Source organism: Agelaius tricolor, unplaced genomic scaffold (genome assembly GCF_023055355.1).
Source record: "Agelaius tricolor isolate 1412-34295 unplaced genomic scaffold, bAgeTri1.0.p SCAF_69, whole genome shotgun sequence".
Classification (NCBI taxonomy): domain Eukaryota; kingdom Metazoa; phylum Chordata; class Aves; order Passeriformes; family Icteridae; genus Agelaius; species Agelaius tricolor.
In genome coordinates this window covers 690710-705338 of record NW_027269329.1, presented here as the reverse complement: position 1 = coordinate 705338, position 14629 = coordinate 690710, and the positions used below count along the sequence as shown (strand labels likewise).

At 50.9% G+C, this 14629-nt stretch overlaps 1 protein-coding gene and 1 long non-coding RNA gene across 3 annotated transcripts in view; one reads left to right on the top strand and one right to left on the bottom strand.

The window, feature by feature from the left end:
• The first annotated feature begins 358 nt into the window (after positions 1-358).
• INTS3 (integrator complex subunit 3) overlaps positions 359-14629 on the top strand; it is a 37547-nt gene continuing 23276 nt past the window's right edge. Inside the window, exons 1-8 of one of the 2 annotated variants that reach the window (XM_071417487.1) lie at positions 359-705; positions 1389-1472; positions 4273-4356; positions 5202-5315; positions 7753-7837; positions 9888-9954; positions 11876-12020; positions 14107-14236. In XM_071417487.1, coding sequence (XP_071273588.1) covers positions 616-705; positions 1389-1472; positions 4273-4356; positions 5202-5315; positions 7753-7837; positions 9888-9954; positions 11876-12020; positions 14107-14236 — 799 coding nt within the window. In that variant the 5' untranslated portion in view covers positions 359-615. The remainder of the gene's footprint in view (positions 706-1388; positions 1473-4272; positions 4357-5201; positions 5316-7752; positions 7838-9887; positions 9955-11875; positions 12021-14106; positions 14237-14629) is intronic. The other variant, XM_071417486.1, reaches the window with a different exon arrangement.
• On the bottom strand, positions 5223-5816 carry LOC139585113 (uncharacterized). The gene is made up of 3 exons (XR_011676931.1): positions 5727-5816; positions 5530-5688; positions 5223-5349 (listed from the first exon to the last, which is right to left on the bottom strand). It is a non-coding gene; the product is annotated as an uncharacterized lncRNA (long non-coding RNA).

The window sequence follows — 14629 nt, the reverse complement described above, 5'->3', positions numbered from 1 at the left end:
GCTCCCGGGGAGTTCCTGGGGGGGTTCCCGGAGGTCTCAGTGGGTTCCTGGGGGGGTTCCCGGTGAGTTCAGGGTTTTTGGAGGGTTCCTGACGGTTTCCCCGTGATTTCGGGGTTCCGGGAGGTCCTCGGAGGTTCCCGGGGGGTTCCCGGTGATTTTGGGGCTCCCGGGGGTTCCCGGGGCTTTCCCCCTACTCGCGGGTGGGCGGAGCCTCCTCATACACCGGTCCCGCCCCCTCCTCCCCATTGGCCAAGCCGCCGCTATGCCCCGCCCCTCAGGCGCAGCCCCTCGAGCTGTCACTCACAACCATCCCTCCCCTCCCATTGGCCGGCGGAGGCGGGAAGGGCGGGACTTCCTCCCGCGCGGCGCTTCCGCTTCCGGCCGAGCTCCCCCGTCGCTCTCCGGTAACTTCCGGCCGCCGCCGCCTCACCGGGCCCGGCCCCAGCGGGACCGGCCCGGCCCGGGCTCCCCTCAGCTCCCCGAGCCCCGCACGGCCACACCGGAACCGCACCGGGACCGTACCGGGACCGCGCGGTGCCCCCGGGGCCGCTCCGCCCCCGTTCCCCTCACCGGGGACCGTCCGCGGCCGCCGCCTCCCGCCGCCCGTCCCGGGCCATGGAGCTCGCCAAGGGCAAGGCGGGGGCGGCGGCGGCCGGGAAGCTGCTGGTGAGCTCGCTGCTGGACTCCAAGGATGAGCTGGAGGAGGTCAGGGGACACCGGGGATACCGGGGATGTAACGGGGATATCCCGGGGATATCCCGGGGGGTACCGGGGGTAACGGGGATACCGGGGGGACACCGGACCGGGCTGGGGGCGCGGGAACGGTTCCCGGGATCTGCGGATGCTCCTGGTCCAAAATTCTCCCAAAATTGCTCAAAATCCCCAAAATTTCCCCAAAATGCCTCCCCCCCATTTCCCCCCACTTTTTTCTCAGCTTTCCTCAATTTTCCCCCCCATTTTCCCCCAGTTTCTCCCCTGTTTTCCCCCACTTTTCTCAGTTTTCCCCCCATTCCCGTTTTTCCCGTTTCTCCTCTGTTTTCCCCATTTTTTCTCAGTTTTTCCCTGGTTTTCCCCTATTTTTCCTCTGTCTTTCCCCATTTTTCATCCGGTTTTTCCCCATTCTTCCCTCTGTTTTCCCCCAGTTTTTCCTCCATTTTTCCCAATTTTCCCTTATTTTTCCCATTTTTCCCCCATTTTGTCCCCCCCTTCCCCCCCCTTTTTGCCATTTTCCCCCCATTTTTCCCCACTCTTCCTCCATTTTTTCCCCCACTTTCCCTCCTCTTTTTCCTCCATTTTTCTTCCTTTTTTTCCCCCCATTTCCCCCCGTTTTTCCCCATTTTCTTTGCCCCCGTTTTTCTCATTTTCCCCCTGTTTTGCCCCATTCCCAGCGTCTGGAGCGCTGCGTTGGCATCGTCACCTCTCTGACCAGCGGGCTCTCGGAGCGCGAGGCCAACGACGCCCTCAACGCCCACGTGAGTCGGGAAACGGGGATTTTATCCTGGGAAATTGGGGATTTTATCCTGGGAAATTGGGGATTTTATCCTGGGAAATTGGGGATTCCATCCTGGGAAAATTGGGGATTTTATCCTGGGAAATTGGGGATTCCATCCTGGGAAATTGGGGATTTTATCTTGGGAAATTGGGGATTCCATCCTGGGAAATTGGGGATTTTATCCTGGGAAATTGGGGATTCCGTCCTGGGAAATTGGGGATTCCATCCTGGGAAACTGGGGATTCCATCCTGGGAAACTGGGGATTTTATCCTGGGAAATTGGGGATTCCGTCCTGGGAAAATTGGGGATTTTATCCTGGGAAATTGGGGATTTTATCCTGGGGAAATTGGGGATTCCGTCCTGGGAAATTGGGGATTCCATCGTGGGAAATTGGGGATTTTATCCTGGGAAATTGGGGATTCCGTCCTGGGAAAATTGGGGATTCCATCCTGGGAAATTGGGGATTTTATCCTGGGAAAATTGGGGATTTTATCCTGGGAAAATTGGGGGTTCCATCCTGGGAAATTGGGGATTCCATCCTGGGAAATTGGGGATTCCATCATGGAAAATGGGAATTCCATCCTGGGAAACTGGGGATTTTATCCTGGGAAAATTGGGGATTTTATCCTGGGAAAATGGGGGATTTTATCCTGGAAAATGGGGGATTCCATCCTGGGAAATTGGGGATTCCATCCTGGGAAATTGGGGATTCCATCCTGGGAAAACTGGGGATTCCATCCTGGGAAATTGGGGATTTTATCCTGGGAAAATTGGGGATTCCATCCTGGAAAACTGGGGATTCCATCCTGGGAAATTGGGGATTTTATCCTGGGAAATTGGGGATTCCATCCTGGGAAAATTGGGGATTTTATCCTGGGAAATGGGGGATTTCGTCCTGGGAAATTTGGGGATTTTATCCTGGGAAATTGGGGATTTTATCCTGGGAAATTGGAGATTTTATCCTGGGAAATTGGGGATTTTATCCTGGGAAATAGGGAATTTTATCCTGTGAAAACTGGGGATTTTATCCTGGGAAATTGGGGATTCCATCCTGGGAAATTGGGGATTCCGTCCTGGGAAAATTGGGGATTTTATCCTGGGAAATTGGAGATTTTATCCTGGGAAATTGGGGATTTTATCCTGGGAAATAGGGAATTTTATCCTGTGAAAACTGGGGATTTTATCCTGGGAAATTGGGGATTCCATCCTGGGAAATTGGGGATTCCGTCCTGGGAAAATTGGGAATTTTATCCTGGGAAATTGGGGATTCCGTCCTGGGAATTGGGGGATTTTATCCTGGGAAAATTGGGGATTTTATCCTGGGAAATTGGGGATTCCATCCTGGGAAATTGGGGATTTTATCCTGGGAAATTGGGGGATTTTATCCTGGGAAATTGGGGATTCCGTCCTGGGAATTGGGGGATTCCGTCCTGGGAAATTTGGGGATTTTATCCTGGGAAAATTGGGGATTTTATCCTGGGAAATTGGGGATTTTATCCTGGGAAAATTGGGGATTCCATCCTGGAAAACTGGGGATTCCATCGTGGGAAATTGGGGATTCCATCATGGGAAATTGGGGATTCCGTCCTGGGAAAATTGGGGATTTTATCCTGGGAAAATTGGGGATTCCATCCTGGGAAATTGGGGATTTTATCCTGGGAAAATTGGGGATTTTATCCTGGGAAATTGGGGATTCCATCCTGGGAAAACTGGGGATTCCATCCTGGGAAATTGGGGATTCCATCCTGGGAAATTGGGGATTCCATCCTGGGAAAATTGGGGATTTTATCCTGGGAAATTGGGGATTTTATCCTGGGAAATTGGGGATTCCATCCTGGGAAAACTGGGGATTCCATCCTGGGAAATTGGGGATTCCATCCTGGGAAATTGGGGATTTTATCCTGGGAAATTGGGGATTTTATCCTGGGAAAATTGGGGATTCCATCCTGGAAAACTGGGGATTCCATCGTGGGAAATTGGGGATTCCATCATGGGAAAATTGGGGATTCCATCCTGGGGAAAATGGGAATCCATCCTGGGAAATTTGGGGATTTTATCCTGGGAAAATTGGGGATTTTATCCTGGAAAACTGGGGATTCCATCCTGGGAAATTGGGGATTCCATCCCGGGAAATTGGAATTTATCCTGGGGAAAATGGGAATTTATCCTGGGGAAAATGGGAATTTCCTCATGGGAACTTGGGAATTCCCTGCTGGGAATTGAGAATTCCTTCCTGGAAATGGGGATTCCCTGCTGGAAACTGGAAATTCCTGCTGGGAATGGGGAATTCCCTCTTGGAAACTGGGATCCGCTTCTGGAAACAGATTTGGGAACAAGGATTTGGGAACTGGGATTTGGGAACAGGGAATTGGGATTTAGGAATTGGGATTTGGGAACAGGGAATGGGAATTGGGATTTGGGAACTGGGAGTGGAGCTGGAGCCCCCCCCTCCCCTCAGAACTGGCAGAGCCAAATTCCAGTTCCTGATTTCACACCAAATTCCAATTTATCCATCCCCAATTTATTTGACCTTCCCAATTAAAAAACAGGGAGCAAAGCCTGGAATTTTTATTCCCATAAAATTCCCGCGAGAGGGAATCTCCCAAAACCCTGGGAGGGATTTTCCACCTTAAAAAAAACCCTCAGGAGCTCTGGGACGTCTCAAATTCCTGGGATTTTGGGGTGGGAGGGGTTTCCCCTGTTTTCCTTCCCTCCCCTCCAATCCCAGCTGGAATTTTGGGAATTCACCTGGAATTTTGGGAATTTTCTCCCCTCCCAGATCTGCAAAGGGACCCCCCAGCACGAGGAGATCTGCCTGGGGCTCTTCACCCTGGTCCTGACCGAGCCAGCCCAGGCTCAGAAGGTGAGGAAAGAGCTGGAAAAATCTGGGAAAATTTCCTTTTTTTGGGGGGGAAATTGGGAATTTCCCTGGCTGGAATTCCCTGGAATATTCCAGAATTTCTGTGGGGCAAAAAAACGGAGCTCAGGCTCCTTCCTATCCCAGGAATTCCTTGGGTTCGGGCCCTGGGACCCCTCAGGACCCCAAAATCTGCCCCAGGACCCCCAAACCTTCTCAGGAACCCCTTCAGGAACCCCAAATCTGCCCCAAGGACCCAGAGTTACCCCTGGGCTGTGTCAGCCGGGCAGGGATGGAGGAATTCAGGGAATTTTCTCTGGTTTTTCCCCCAAAATCCCTGGATTTTCCATCCATTCCCTGCTCAAGATGTGCTTCATAGAATTTCACGTATTTTCCCCAAAAATCCCTGGATTTTCCATCCATTCCCTGCTCAGGATGTGTTTCATAGAATTTCATGGATTTTCCCAATTATCCCTGGATTTTCCACAAATTCCCTGCTCAGGATGTGTTTCATAGAATTTCATGGATTTTCCCCCAAATTCCCTGGATTTTCCACAAATTCCCTGCTCAGGATGTGTTTCCATAGAATTTCATGGATTTTTCCATCCATTCCTGGGCTGTTTTTTTCCCCAAAATCCACAGATTTTCCATCCATTCCCTGCTCAGGATGTGTTTCGTAGAATTTCACGTATTTTCCCCAAAAATCCCTGGATTTTCCATCCGTTCCTGGGCAATTTTTTTTCCCAAAATCCCTGGATTTTCCCATCCATTCCTGGGCTGGTTTTTCCCCAAAACCCACAGATTTTCCATACATTCCCTATATTTTCCCCCTGTTTTTTTTGTCCCCTCAGTGTTACCGGGACCTGGCCCTGGTCAGCAGGGATGGGATGAACATTGTCCTCAACAAGATCAACCACATCCTGATGGAGAAGTACCTGAAGCTGCAGGACACCTGCAGGACCCAGGTCAGGGATCTGCACCTGGAATCTCCTGGCCCACCTGGAATTTCCTGTCCCACCCAAAATCTCCTGTTCTACCTGGCACCTCCTGTCCCACCCAGAATTTCCTGTCCCACCTGGAATTTTCTGTCCCACCCAAAATCTCCTGTCCCACCTGGACTCTCCTGTCCATCCTGTCCCACCCAAAATCTCCTGTCCCATCCAAAATCTCCTGTCCCACCTGGAATTTCCTGGCACCTCCTGTCCCACCTGGACTCTTCTGTCCCACCCAGAACTTCTTGTGCCATCTGGGATCTCCTGTCCCACCCAAAATCTCCTGTCCCATCCAGAATCTCCTGTCCCACCTGGAATCTTCTGTCCATCCTGTCCCACCCAAAATCTCAGGTTCTACCTGGAATCTCATGTCCCACCTGGCACCTCCTGTCCCACCCAGAATCTCCTGTCCCACCTGGAATTTTCTGTCCATCCTGTCCCACCCAAAATCTCCTGTCCCACCTGGAATTTTCTGTCCATCCTGTCCCACCCAAAATCTCCTGTCCCACCTGGAATCTTCTGTCCCACCTGGAATTTTCTGTCCCACCTGGAATTTTCTGTCCATCCTGTCCCACCCAAAATCTCCTGTCCCACCTGGAATTTTCTGTCCATCCTGTCCCACCCAAAATCTCCTGTCCCACCTGGAATCTTCTGTCCATCCTGTCCCATCCAGAATCTCCTGTCCCACCTGGAATTTCTTGGCACCTCCTGTCCCACCTGGACTCTTCTGTCCCACCCAGAACTTCTTGTGCCATCTGGGATCTCCTGTCCCACCCAGAATCTCCTGTCCCGCCTGGAATCTTCTGTCCCATCCAAAATCTCCTGTCCCACCCAAAATTTCCTGTCCCACCCAAAATCTCAGGTTCAACCTGGCACCTCCTGTCCCACCCGGAATCTCCTGTCCCACCCAAAATCTCCTGTCCCACCCAAAATTTCCTGTCCCATCCAGAATCTCCTGTCCCACCTGGCACCTCCTGTCCCACCCAAAATCTCCTGTTCTACCTGGACTCGCCTGTCCCACCCAAAATTTCCTGTCCCACCTGGAATCTTCTGTCCATCCTGTCCCACCCAGAATCTCCTGTCCCATCCAAAATCTCCTGGCCCACCTGGAATTTCCTGGCACCTCCTGTCCCACCTGGACTCTTCTGTCCCACCCAAAATCTCCTGTCCCATCCAAAATCTCCTGTCCCACCCAGAATTTCCTGTCCCACCTGGAATTTTCTGTCCATCCTGTCCCACCCAAAATCTCCTGTCCCACCTGGACTCTTCTGTCCCACCCAAAATTTCTTGTGCCATCTGGGATCTCCTGTCCCACCCAAAATTTCCTGTCCCACCCAGAATCTCCTGTCCCGCCTGGAATCTTCTGTCCCATCCAAAATCTCCTGTCCCACCTGGCACCTCCTGTCCCACCCAAAATTTCCTGTCCTACCTGGAATCTTCTGTCCATCCTGTCCCACCCAAAATCTCAGGTTCTACCTGGAATCTCATGTCCCACCTGGCACCTCCTGTCCCACCCAAAATCTCCTGTCCCACCTGGAATTTTCTGTCCATCCTGTCCCACCCAAAATCTCCTGTCCCACCTGGAATTTTCTGTCCATCCTGTCCCATCCAGAATCTCCTGTCCCACCTGGAATTTCTTGGCACCTCCTGTCCCACCTGGACTCTTCTGTCCCACCCAGAACTTCTTGTGCCATCTGGGATCTCCTGTCCCACCCAAAATTTCCTGTCCCATCCAGAATCTCCTGTCCCATCTGGACTCTCCTGTCTCACCTGGAATTCTCCTGTCCATCCTGGCACCTCCTGTCCCACCTGTCCCACCCAGAATCTCCTGTCCCACCTGGAATTTTGAGTGTCCTACTCAAAATCTCCTGTCCCACCCAGAGTTTCATGTCCCACCTGGCACCTCCTGTCCAACCTGGACTCTTCTGTCCCACCCACAATCTCCTGTCCCACCTGGAATTTCCTGTCCCCCCTGGACTTTTCTGTCCCACCCGCAGGGGATGAGCAGAGGGGAGCAGGGAGGGCTCAGGGACCTCCCTGAGGGGTGGGATTGGGGTGGGATTGGGGGTTCTTGGGGGTCTTTGACCCCCATTTCCCTGCTCAGCTGCTGTGGCTGGGTGGGATTGGGGTCCTGGGATGGGATTGGGGTCCTGGGGTGGGATTGGGGTGGGTTTAGTGGATTCTGGGGGTCTCTGACCCCCCCCATTTTCCTGTTCAGCTGCTGTGGGTGGGTGGGATTGGGGTCCTGGGGTGGGATTGGGGTCCTGGGGGATCCTGGAGGGTCCTGAGGGTCTCTGATCCCAAATTTCCATGTGCAGCTGCTGTGAGTGGGTGGGATTGGGGTCCCGGGGTGGGATTGGGGTGGGTTTAGGGGATCCTGGGGGTCCCTGACCCCCGTTTCCCTGCTCAGCTGCTGTGGCTGCTGCGGGAGCTGGTGAAGAGCGGCGTGCTGGGAGCTGATGGAGTCTGCATGACCTTCATGAAACAGATTGCAGGTGAGCTGGGAATGCTGGGAATACTGGGAATACTGGGAATACTGGGAATGTGAGCTGGGAGTGCTGGGAATACTGGGAATACTGGGAATGTGAGCTGGGAATGCTGGGACTACTGGGAATGGTGGGAATCCCCCAGATCTGAGCTGGGAATCCTCAGGATCTGAGCCAGGAGTCCTCAGGATCTGAGCCAGGAATCCTCAGGATCTGAGCTGGGAATCCTCAGGATGTGAGCCGGGAATCCTCAGGATTTGAGCTGGGAAATCCTCAGGATCTGGGCTGAGAATCCTCAGGATTTGGGCTGGGAATCCTTGGGATCTGAGCCAGGAATTCCTCAGGATCTGAGCAGGGAATCCCCTGGATCTGGGCTGGGAAATCCTCAGGATCTGAGCAGGGAATACCCCAGGTCTGAGCTGGGAATCCCTGAGGATCTGGGCTGGGAATCCTTGGAAACTGAGCCAGGAATTGCTGGGATCTGAGTCAGGAATTGCTGGGAATCCTCAGGATCTGGGCTGGGAAATCCTCAGGATCTGGGCTGGGAAATCCTCAGGATCTGGGCTGGGAATCCTTGGGATCTGGGCTGGGAATCCTCAGGATCTGGGCTGGGAATCCTCAGGATTTGAGCTGGGAATGCCCCAGGTCTGAGCTGGGAATCCTCAGAGTCTGAGCCAGGAATTGCTGGGAATGCCCAGGGTTTGAGCTGGGAATCCCTCAGGATCTGGGCTGGGAATCCTTGGGATCTGAGCCAGGAATTGCTGGGAATCCTCAGGATCTGGGCTGGGAAATCCTCAGGATCTGGGCTGGGAATCCTTGGGATCTGGGCTGGGAAATCCCTCAGGATCTGGGCTGGGAATTGCTGGGATCTGAGTCAGGAATTGCTGGGAATCCTCGGGATCTGAGCCAGGAATCCCTCAGGATTTGAGCTGGGAAATCCTCGGGATCTGGGCTGGGAATCCTTGGGATCACCGGAGTGGCAGCTGCCGGGACAGGCAGGGGAGGAGGAGGAGGAGGAGGAGGAGGAGCCGCTCCTTCCTCCATCCATCCCTCGGGAATCCCGGGAACCCCGCCCCGCTCCCGCCTTTCCGGAGCCTCTTCCGTGTTCCCGGGGCTGACGTGCAGGGAGCAGGAATTGTGTCCCTGGAATTCCTGGATGGCTGGGAGATGCCCAGGAGGGAGGGAGAAGAGGGAAAAGCAGCCTTGGAAAAGGAATCCCTGGGAAAGGGAACCTTGGAAAAGGAATCCCTGGAAAATCCAGCCCTGGAAAAGGTTCCTGGGAAAAAGGGAGCCCTGGAGAAGGCCCAGTGTCCCCTGGGTCACTCCTGCCCTGCAGGGCCCCTCTGGCTCACGCTCCCTGCCCTTCAGGGCCATCCATTGTCTGGACCTGCCACTTCTCCCTGGTTTTCCCTGGTTTTCCCTGGTTCTCCCAGGTTTTCCCTGATTTTCCATAGTTTTCCCTGGTTCTCCCAGGTTTTCCCTGATTTTCCATGGTTTTCACTGATCTCCATGGTTCTCCCTGGTTCTCCCAGGTTTTCCCTGATTTTCCCAGCTTCTCCCTGGTCTCTGTGGTTTTCCCTGATTTTCCCTGATTTTCCCTGATTTTCCCTGTTTTTTTTCCCTGGTTTTTTCCCTGTTTTTTCCCTGATTTTCCGTAGTTCTCCCTGGTTTTCCCTGGTCTCCCTGGGGAGCCTCCCTGGGATCACAGGGATGGGAACAGGCAGTGGCCAAATACCAGCTCCCAATTCCCCCTGCTCCTTCCCAGTTCCCAAATCCAGCTCCCAAATCCCAGCTCCCAAATCCCAGCTCCCACATCCCAGTTCCCAAATCCAGCTCCCAAATCCCAGTTCCCAAATCCCAGTTCCCAAATCCCCCAGCTCCCAAATCCCCCTGCTCCAAATCCCAGTTCCCAAATCCCAGTTCCCAAATCCCCCTGCTGCAAATCCCAGTTCCCAAATCCCAGCTCCCAAATCCCCCTGCCCCACATCCCAGCTCCCAAATCCCAGTTCCCAAATCCCCTGCCCCACATCCCAGCTGTTTGTCCCCGATGCTTTTCCAGGTGGGGACGTCACTGCCAAGAACATCTGGCTGGCAGAGAACGTTCTGGAAATCCTGACAGAGCAAAGGTAACCCCTGGGAACAGCCCCTCCCCTGCCCTTCCCACATTCCCAAAGTCCCTAAATCCCCCAAATGCCCCTCAGGGCTGAGGAGCAGGCGTGGCTCTGGCCCAGCATCCCGGGAATGTTTCCTTCCCAAACTTCCTGAGCCACGGGGGGAGCTTTTCCTTTAGGAGCAGCAGCCTGGAGTTGATTGCCCCAAAAAATTTCCTGTGTTTTGGGCAGCTCAGCCCTCTGGGAATTCCATCCCATTGTCCTGGATCCACAGAATTCCAGGGGATTTGGGATTCAGGATTGCCCAGGCAGGGCTGGGAATAGTTTTGCTCCAAGCAATGAATTCCTTAAAATCCCATGGAGCTGCTCCGGCTTTTATCCAGCTGGATTTGTCCTGGGATTGTTTTTTCCTGGGATTTTTTTTTTCCCTGGGATTGTTTTGGTTTTTCCCTGGGATTGTTTTGTGTTTTTTCTGGGATTGTTTTGTTGTTTTTTCTGGGATTGTTTTGGGTTTTTTCTGGGATTGTTTTGTTTTTCCTGGGATTCAGAGCCAGCAGGAGCCACCTGGGACACCCCAGGGCTGGGCTGGATTTTCCAGTGTTTATCAATTCTGTGTTCATCATCAATATATTGATCAGTTGATATCTGTATCATTTAGAATCTTTAGTATTTAGAGTCTTTAGTATTTATTATCTTTGTTATTTATAATCTTTATTAATTAATACATTTCCCAGTTATTAATTAACACCTTTGCTGGTGCCCTGGGTGATGGTTCCAGGTGACACCAACCCACTCCCACCACTGCTGCTGGCCCATTCCTGGTGTTCCCTTCCCACAAAGATATCATTGAATATCTTTATCATTTAATATCTTTATTCATTAACACATTCACCAATTAATACATTTATTAATTAATAAATAGATTAATTTGCTAATGATTTAATCACTTTTACTGATGCCCTGGGTGGTGATTCCAGGTGACACCAACCCAGTCCCCCCTTTGCTGCAGGCCCATTCCTGGTGTTCCCTCCCCACACCCCAATCCCACAAAAATATAATTTAATATCTTTATTAATTGACACATTCTCCAGTTAATACGTTTATTAATTAATAAATTAACGAATTTATTTACTGTTTAATTACTTTTGCTGATGCCCTGGGCAATGGTTCCAGGTGACACCAACCCAGTCCCCCCTTTGCTCCTCGCCCCATTCCCGGTGTTCCCCTCCTGTACCCTGATCCCACAAAGATATCATTGGATATATTTATAAATTATTATCTTCATTAATTAACACACTCCACAATTAATACTCTTATTAATTAATACATTAATTTATTTCTTAATCATGTAATGGCCTTTTTGGACAGCCTGGGCAATGGTTCCAGGTGACACCAACCCCATCCCACCCTTGCTGCTCGCCCCATTCCCGGTGTTCCCTTCCTGTACCCTGATCCCACAAAGATATCATTGGATATATTTATAGGTTATTATCTTTATTAATTAACACATTCACCAATTAATACTCTTATTAATTAATACATTAATTTATTTCTTAATTACATAATGGCCTTTTTGGACAGCCTGGGCAATGGTTCCGGGTGACACCAACCCAGTCCCCCCTTTGCTCCTTGCCCCATTCCCGGTGTTCCCCTCCTGTACCCTGATCCCACAAAGATATCATTGGATATATTTATAGGTTATTATCTTTATTAATTAACACACTCCACAATTAATACACTTACTAATTAATACATTAATTTATTTCTTAATTATGTAATGGCCTTTTTGGACAGCCTGGGCAATGGTTCCAGGTGACACCAACCCCATCCCAGCTGCTCGCGCCATTCCCGGTGTTCCCGCACCCCGATCCCACAGAATGCCCTGGAATTCCCTCCGCCCTGGGGGCTGATTTGGGGTGGATTTGGGGTTTCTCAGGGAGTGGGTGCTGAAGAGCAGCCTGCTGGTGGCCATGGCCGTGTACACCTACCTGAGGCTGATCGTGGATCACCACGGCACGGCCGCGCTGCAGGCGCTGCGCCAGAAGGAGGTGGAGTTCTGTGTGTGCCTGCTGAGGGAGAGGGTGAGTGTGTGTGGGATTGGGATTGGGATTGGGATTGGGGTGGGGATGGGATTGGGATGGGATTGGATTGGGATGGGATTGGGATTGGGATGGGATTGGGATTGGATTGGAGTTCTTTGTGTGCCTGCTGAGGGAGAGGGTGAGTGTGTGTGGGATTGGGATGGGATTGGGATTGGATTTGGATTGGGATGGGATTGGGATTGGGATGGGAATGGGATTGGAGTTCTGTGTGTGCCTGCTGAGGGAGAGGGTGAGTGTGTGTGGGATTGGGATTGGGATGGGATTGGGATTGGATTGGGATTGGAGTTCTGTGTGTGCATGCTCAGGGAGAGGGTGAGTTCATATGGGATTGGGATGGGATTGGATTGGGATTGGATTGGATTGGGATTGGTCTTGGATTGGGATTGGGGTTCTGTGTGTGCCTGCTGAGGGAAAGGGTGAGTTTATATGGGATTGGGATTGGGATCCTGCATCCCCCTGCTCCAGGAGAGGGTCAGTGCATGGGGTGGGATTGGGATTGGGATTGGGATCCTGCCTCCCCTGCTCCAGGAGCAGGGCAGTGACTGTGGTGTGATCCCATTCCCAGTTTGGCTCTGGCTGGAGCAGGAAAATCCCCCCAGAGCTGGGATCCATCCCAAACCCTCCCGTTCCCCCTCCTCCCCCAGCCCCTGGCTGCATTCCTGGGGGGAAGGTGGCAGATTTATGGGATGTGTGGGATTTATGGGCCGATTGTTTGCTTTGGGAGGGAGAACATTCCAGAAGAGCTGCTGGAATGACCTTCCCTGCCTGTGCCCTGGCCCCAGCCCGGGGCTGCAGCGGGGCCGGGGCCGGGGAGGGAGAGGAGGGAGAATTCTGGAGAATTCTGGAGAATTCTGCCCTCCCTGGTCCCACCCCCTGCTCTGAGAGGGATTTCCCCCCCTTTTCCCAGCTCAGGGATTCTTCCATGGGATTTTCATGGGATTTAACCAGTTCAGGGATTCTTTCATGGGATTTTCATGGGATTTTCCCAGTTCAGGGATTCTTTCATGGGATTTTCATGGGATTTTCCCAGTTCAGGGATTGTTCTTTGCGATTTTCCCTCCCTTTTCCTAGTTCATGGATTATTTCATGGGATTTTACCAGTTCGTTCATTGTTTCATGGGATTTTCCCTCCCTTTTCCCCAGTTCATGGATTGCTCCATGGGATTTTCATGGATTGCTCCATGGGATTTTCATGGATTGTTCAATGGGATTTTCATGGGATTTCCATGGATTATTTAATGGGATTTTCATGGGATTTTCATGGATTGTTTCATGGGATTTTCATGGATTGTTTCATGGGATTTCCATGGATTATTTCATGGGATTTTCATGGATTGTTCAATGGGATTTCCATGGATTGTTCCATGGGATTTTCATTGATTGTTTCATGGGATTTTCATGGGATTTTCCTGGATTGTTCAATGGGATTTTCATGGATTGTTCAATGGGATTTTCATGGGATTTCCATGGATTATTTAATGGGATTTTCATGGATTGTTTCATGGTGTTTCCATTGATTGTTTCATGGGATTTTCATGGATTGTTTCATGGGATTTTCATGGATTGTTCAATGGGATTTTCCTGGATTGTTTCATGGTATTTCCATGGATTAATTCATGGGATTTTCATGGGATTTTCATGGATTGTTTCATGGTGTTTCCATTGATTGTTTCATGGGATTTTCATGGATTGTTTCATGGGATTTTCATGGATTGTTTCATGGGATTTCCATGGATTATTTATGGGATTTTCATGGGATTTTCCTGGATTGTTCCATGGCATTTCCATGGATTGTTTCCCGGATTGTTCCATGGCGTTTCCATGGATTGTTTCCCGGATTATTCCATGGCATTTCCATGGATTGTTCCATGGCATTTCCATGGCATTTCCATGGATTGTTTCCCGGATTGTTCCATGGCGTTTCCATGGATTGTTTCCCGGATTGTTCCATGGCATTTCCATGGATTGTTTCCCGGATTGTTCCATGGCATTTCCATGGATTGTTTCCCAGATTATTCCATGGCATTTCCATGGATTATCCCATGGAATTCCCCCTTTCCCCCAGTTCATGGACTGTTTCATGATCGGCCGGGACCTGGTGCGGCTGCTGCAGAACGTGGCTCGGATCCCTGAGTTTGAGCAGCTCTGGAAGGACATCCTGCACAACCCGCAGGTGCTCAGCCCCCAGTTCACAGGTACCAGCCTGGGAAATCCCCTCTTTTCCATGGATCTCACAGTTCTCTCTTTTTCCAGGGCCGTTCCAATGCATTTTGTGTTGCCAGAGTGACAAAGCTGCCTTTTGTTTCCTTAAAAAGGAAAGGAGCTTAGGGGTTTCCTTAATTAGGTGAAAATTGCATCTCATAGGGTTAAAGAACTCCACCTTAAACTGTAAAGAATTTCACCTTAAACTGTAAAGAATTTCACCTTAAACTGTAAAGAATTTCACCTTAAACTTTAAAGAACTCCACCTTAAACTGTAAAGAATTTCACCTTAAGCTTTAAAGACCTCCACCTTAAACTGTAAAGAATTTCACTTTAAACTTTCAAGAATTTCACCTTAAACTGTAAAGAATTTCACCTTAAACTGT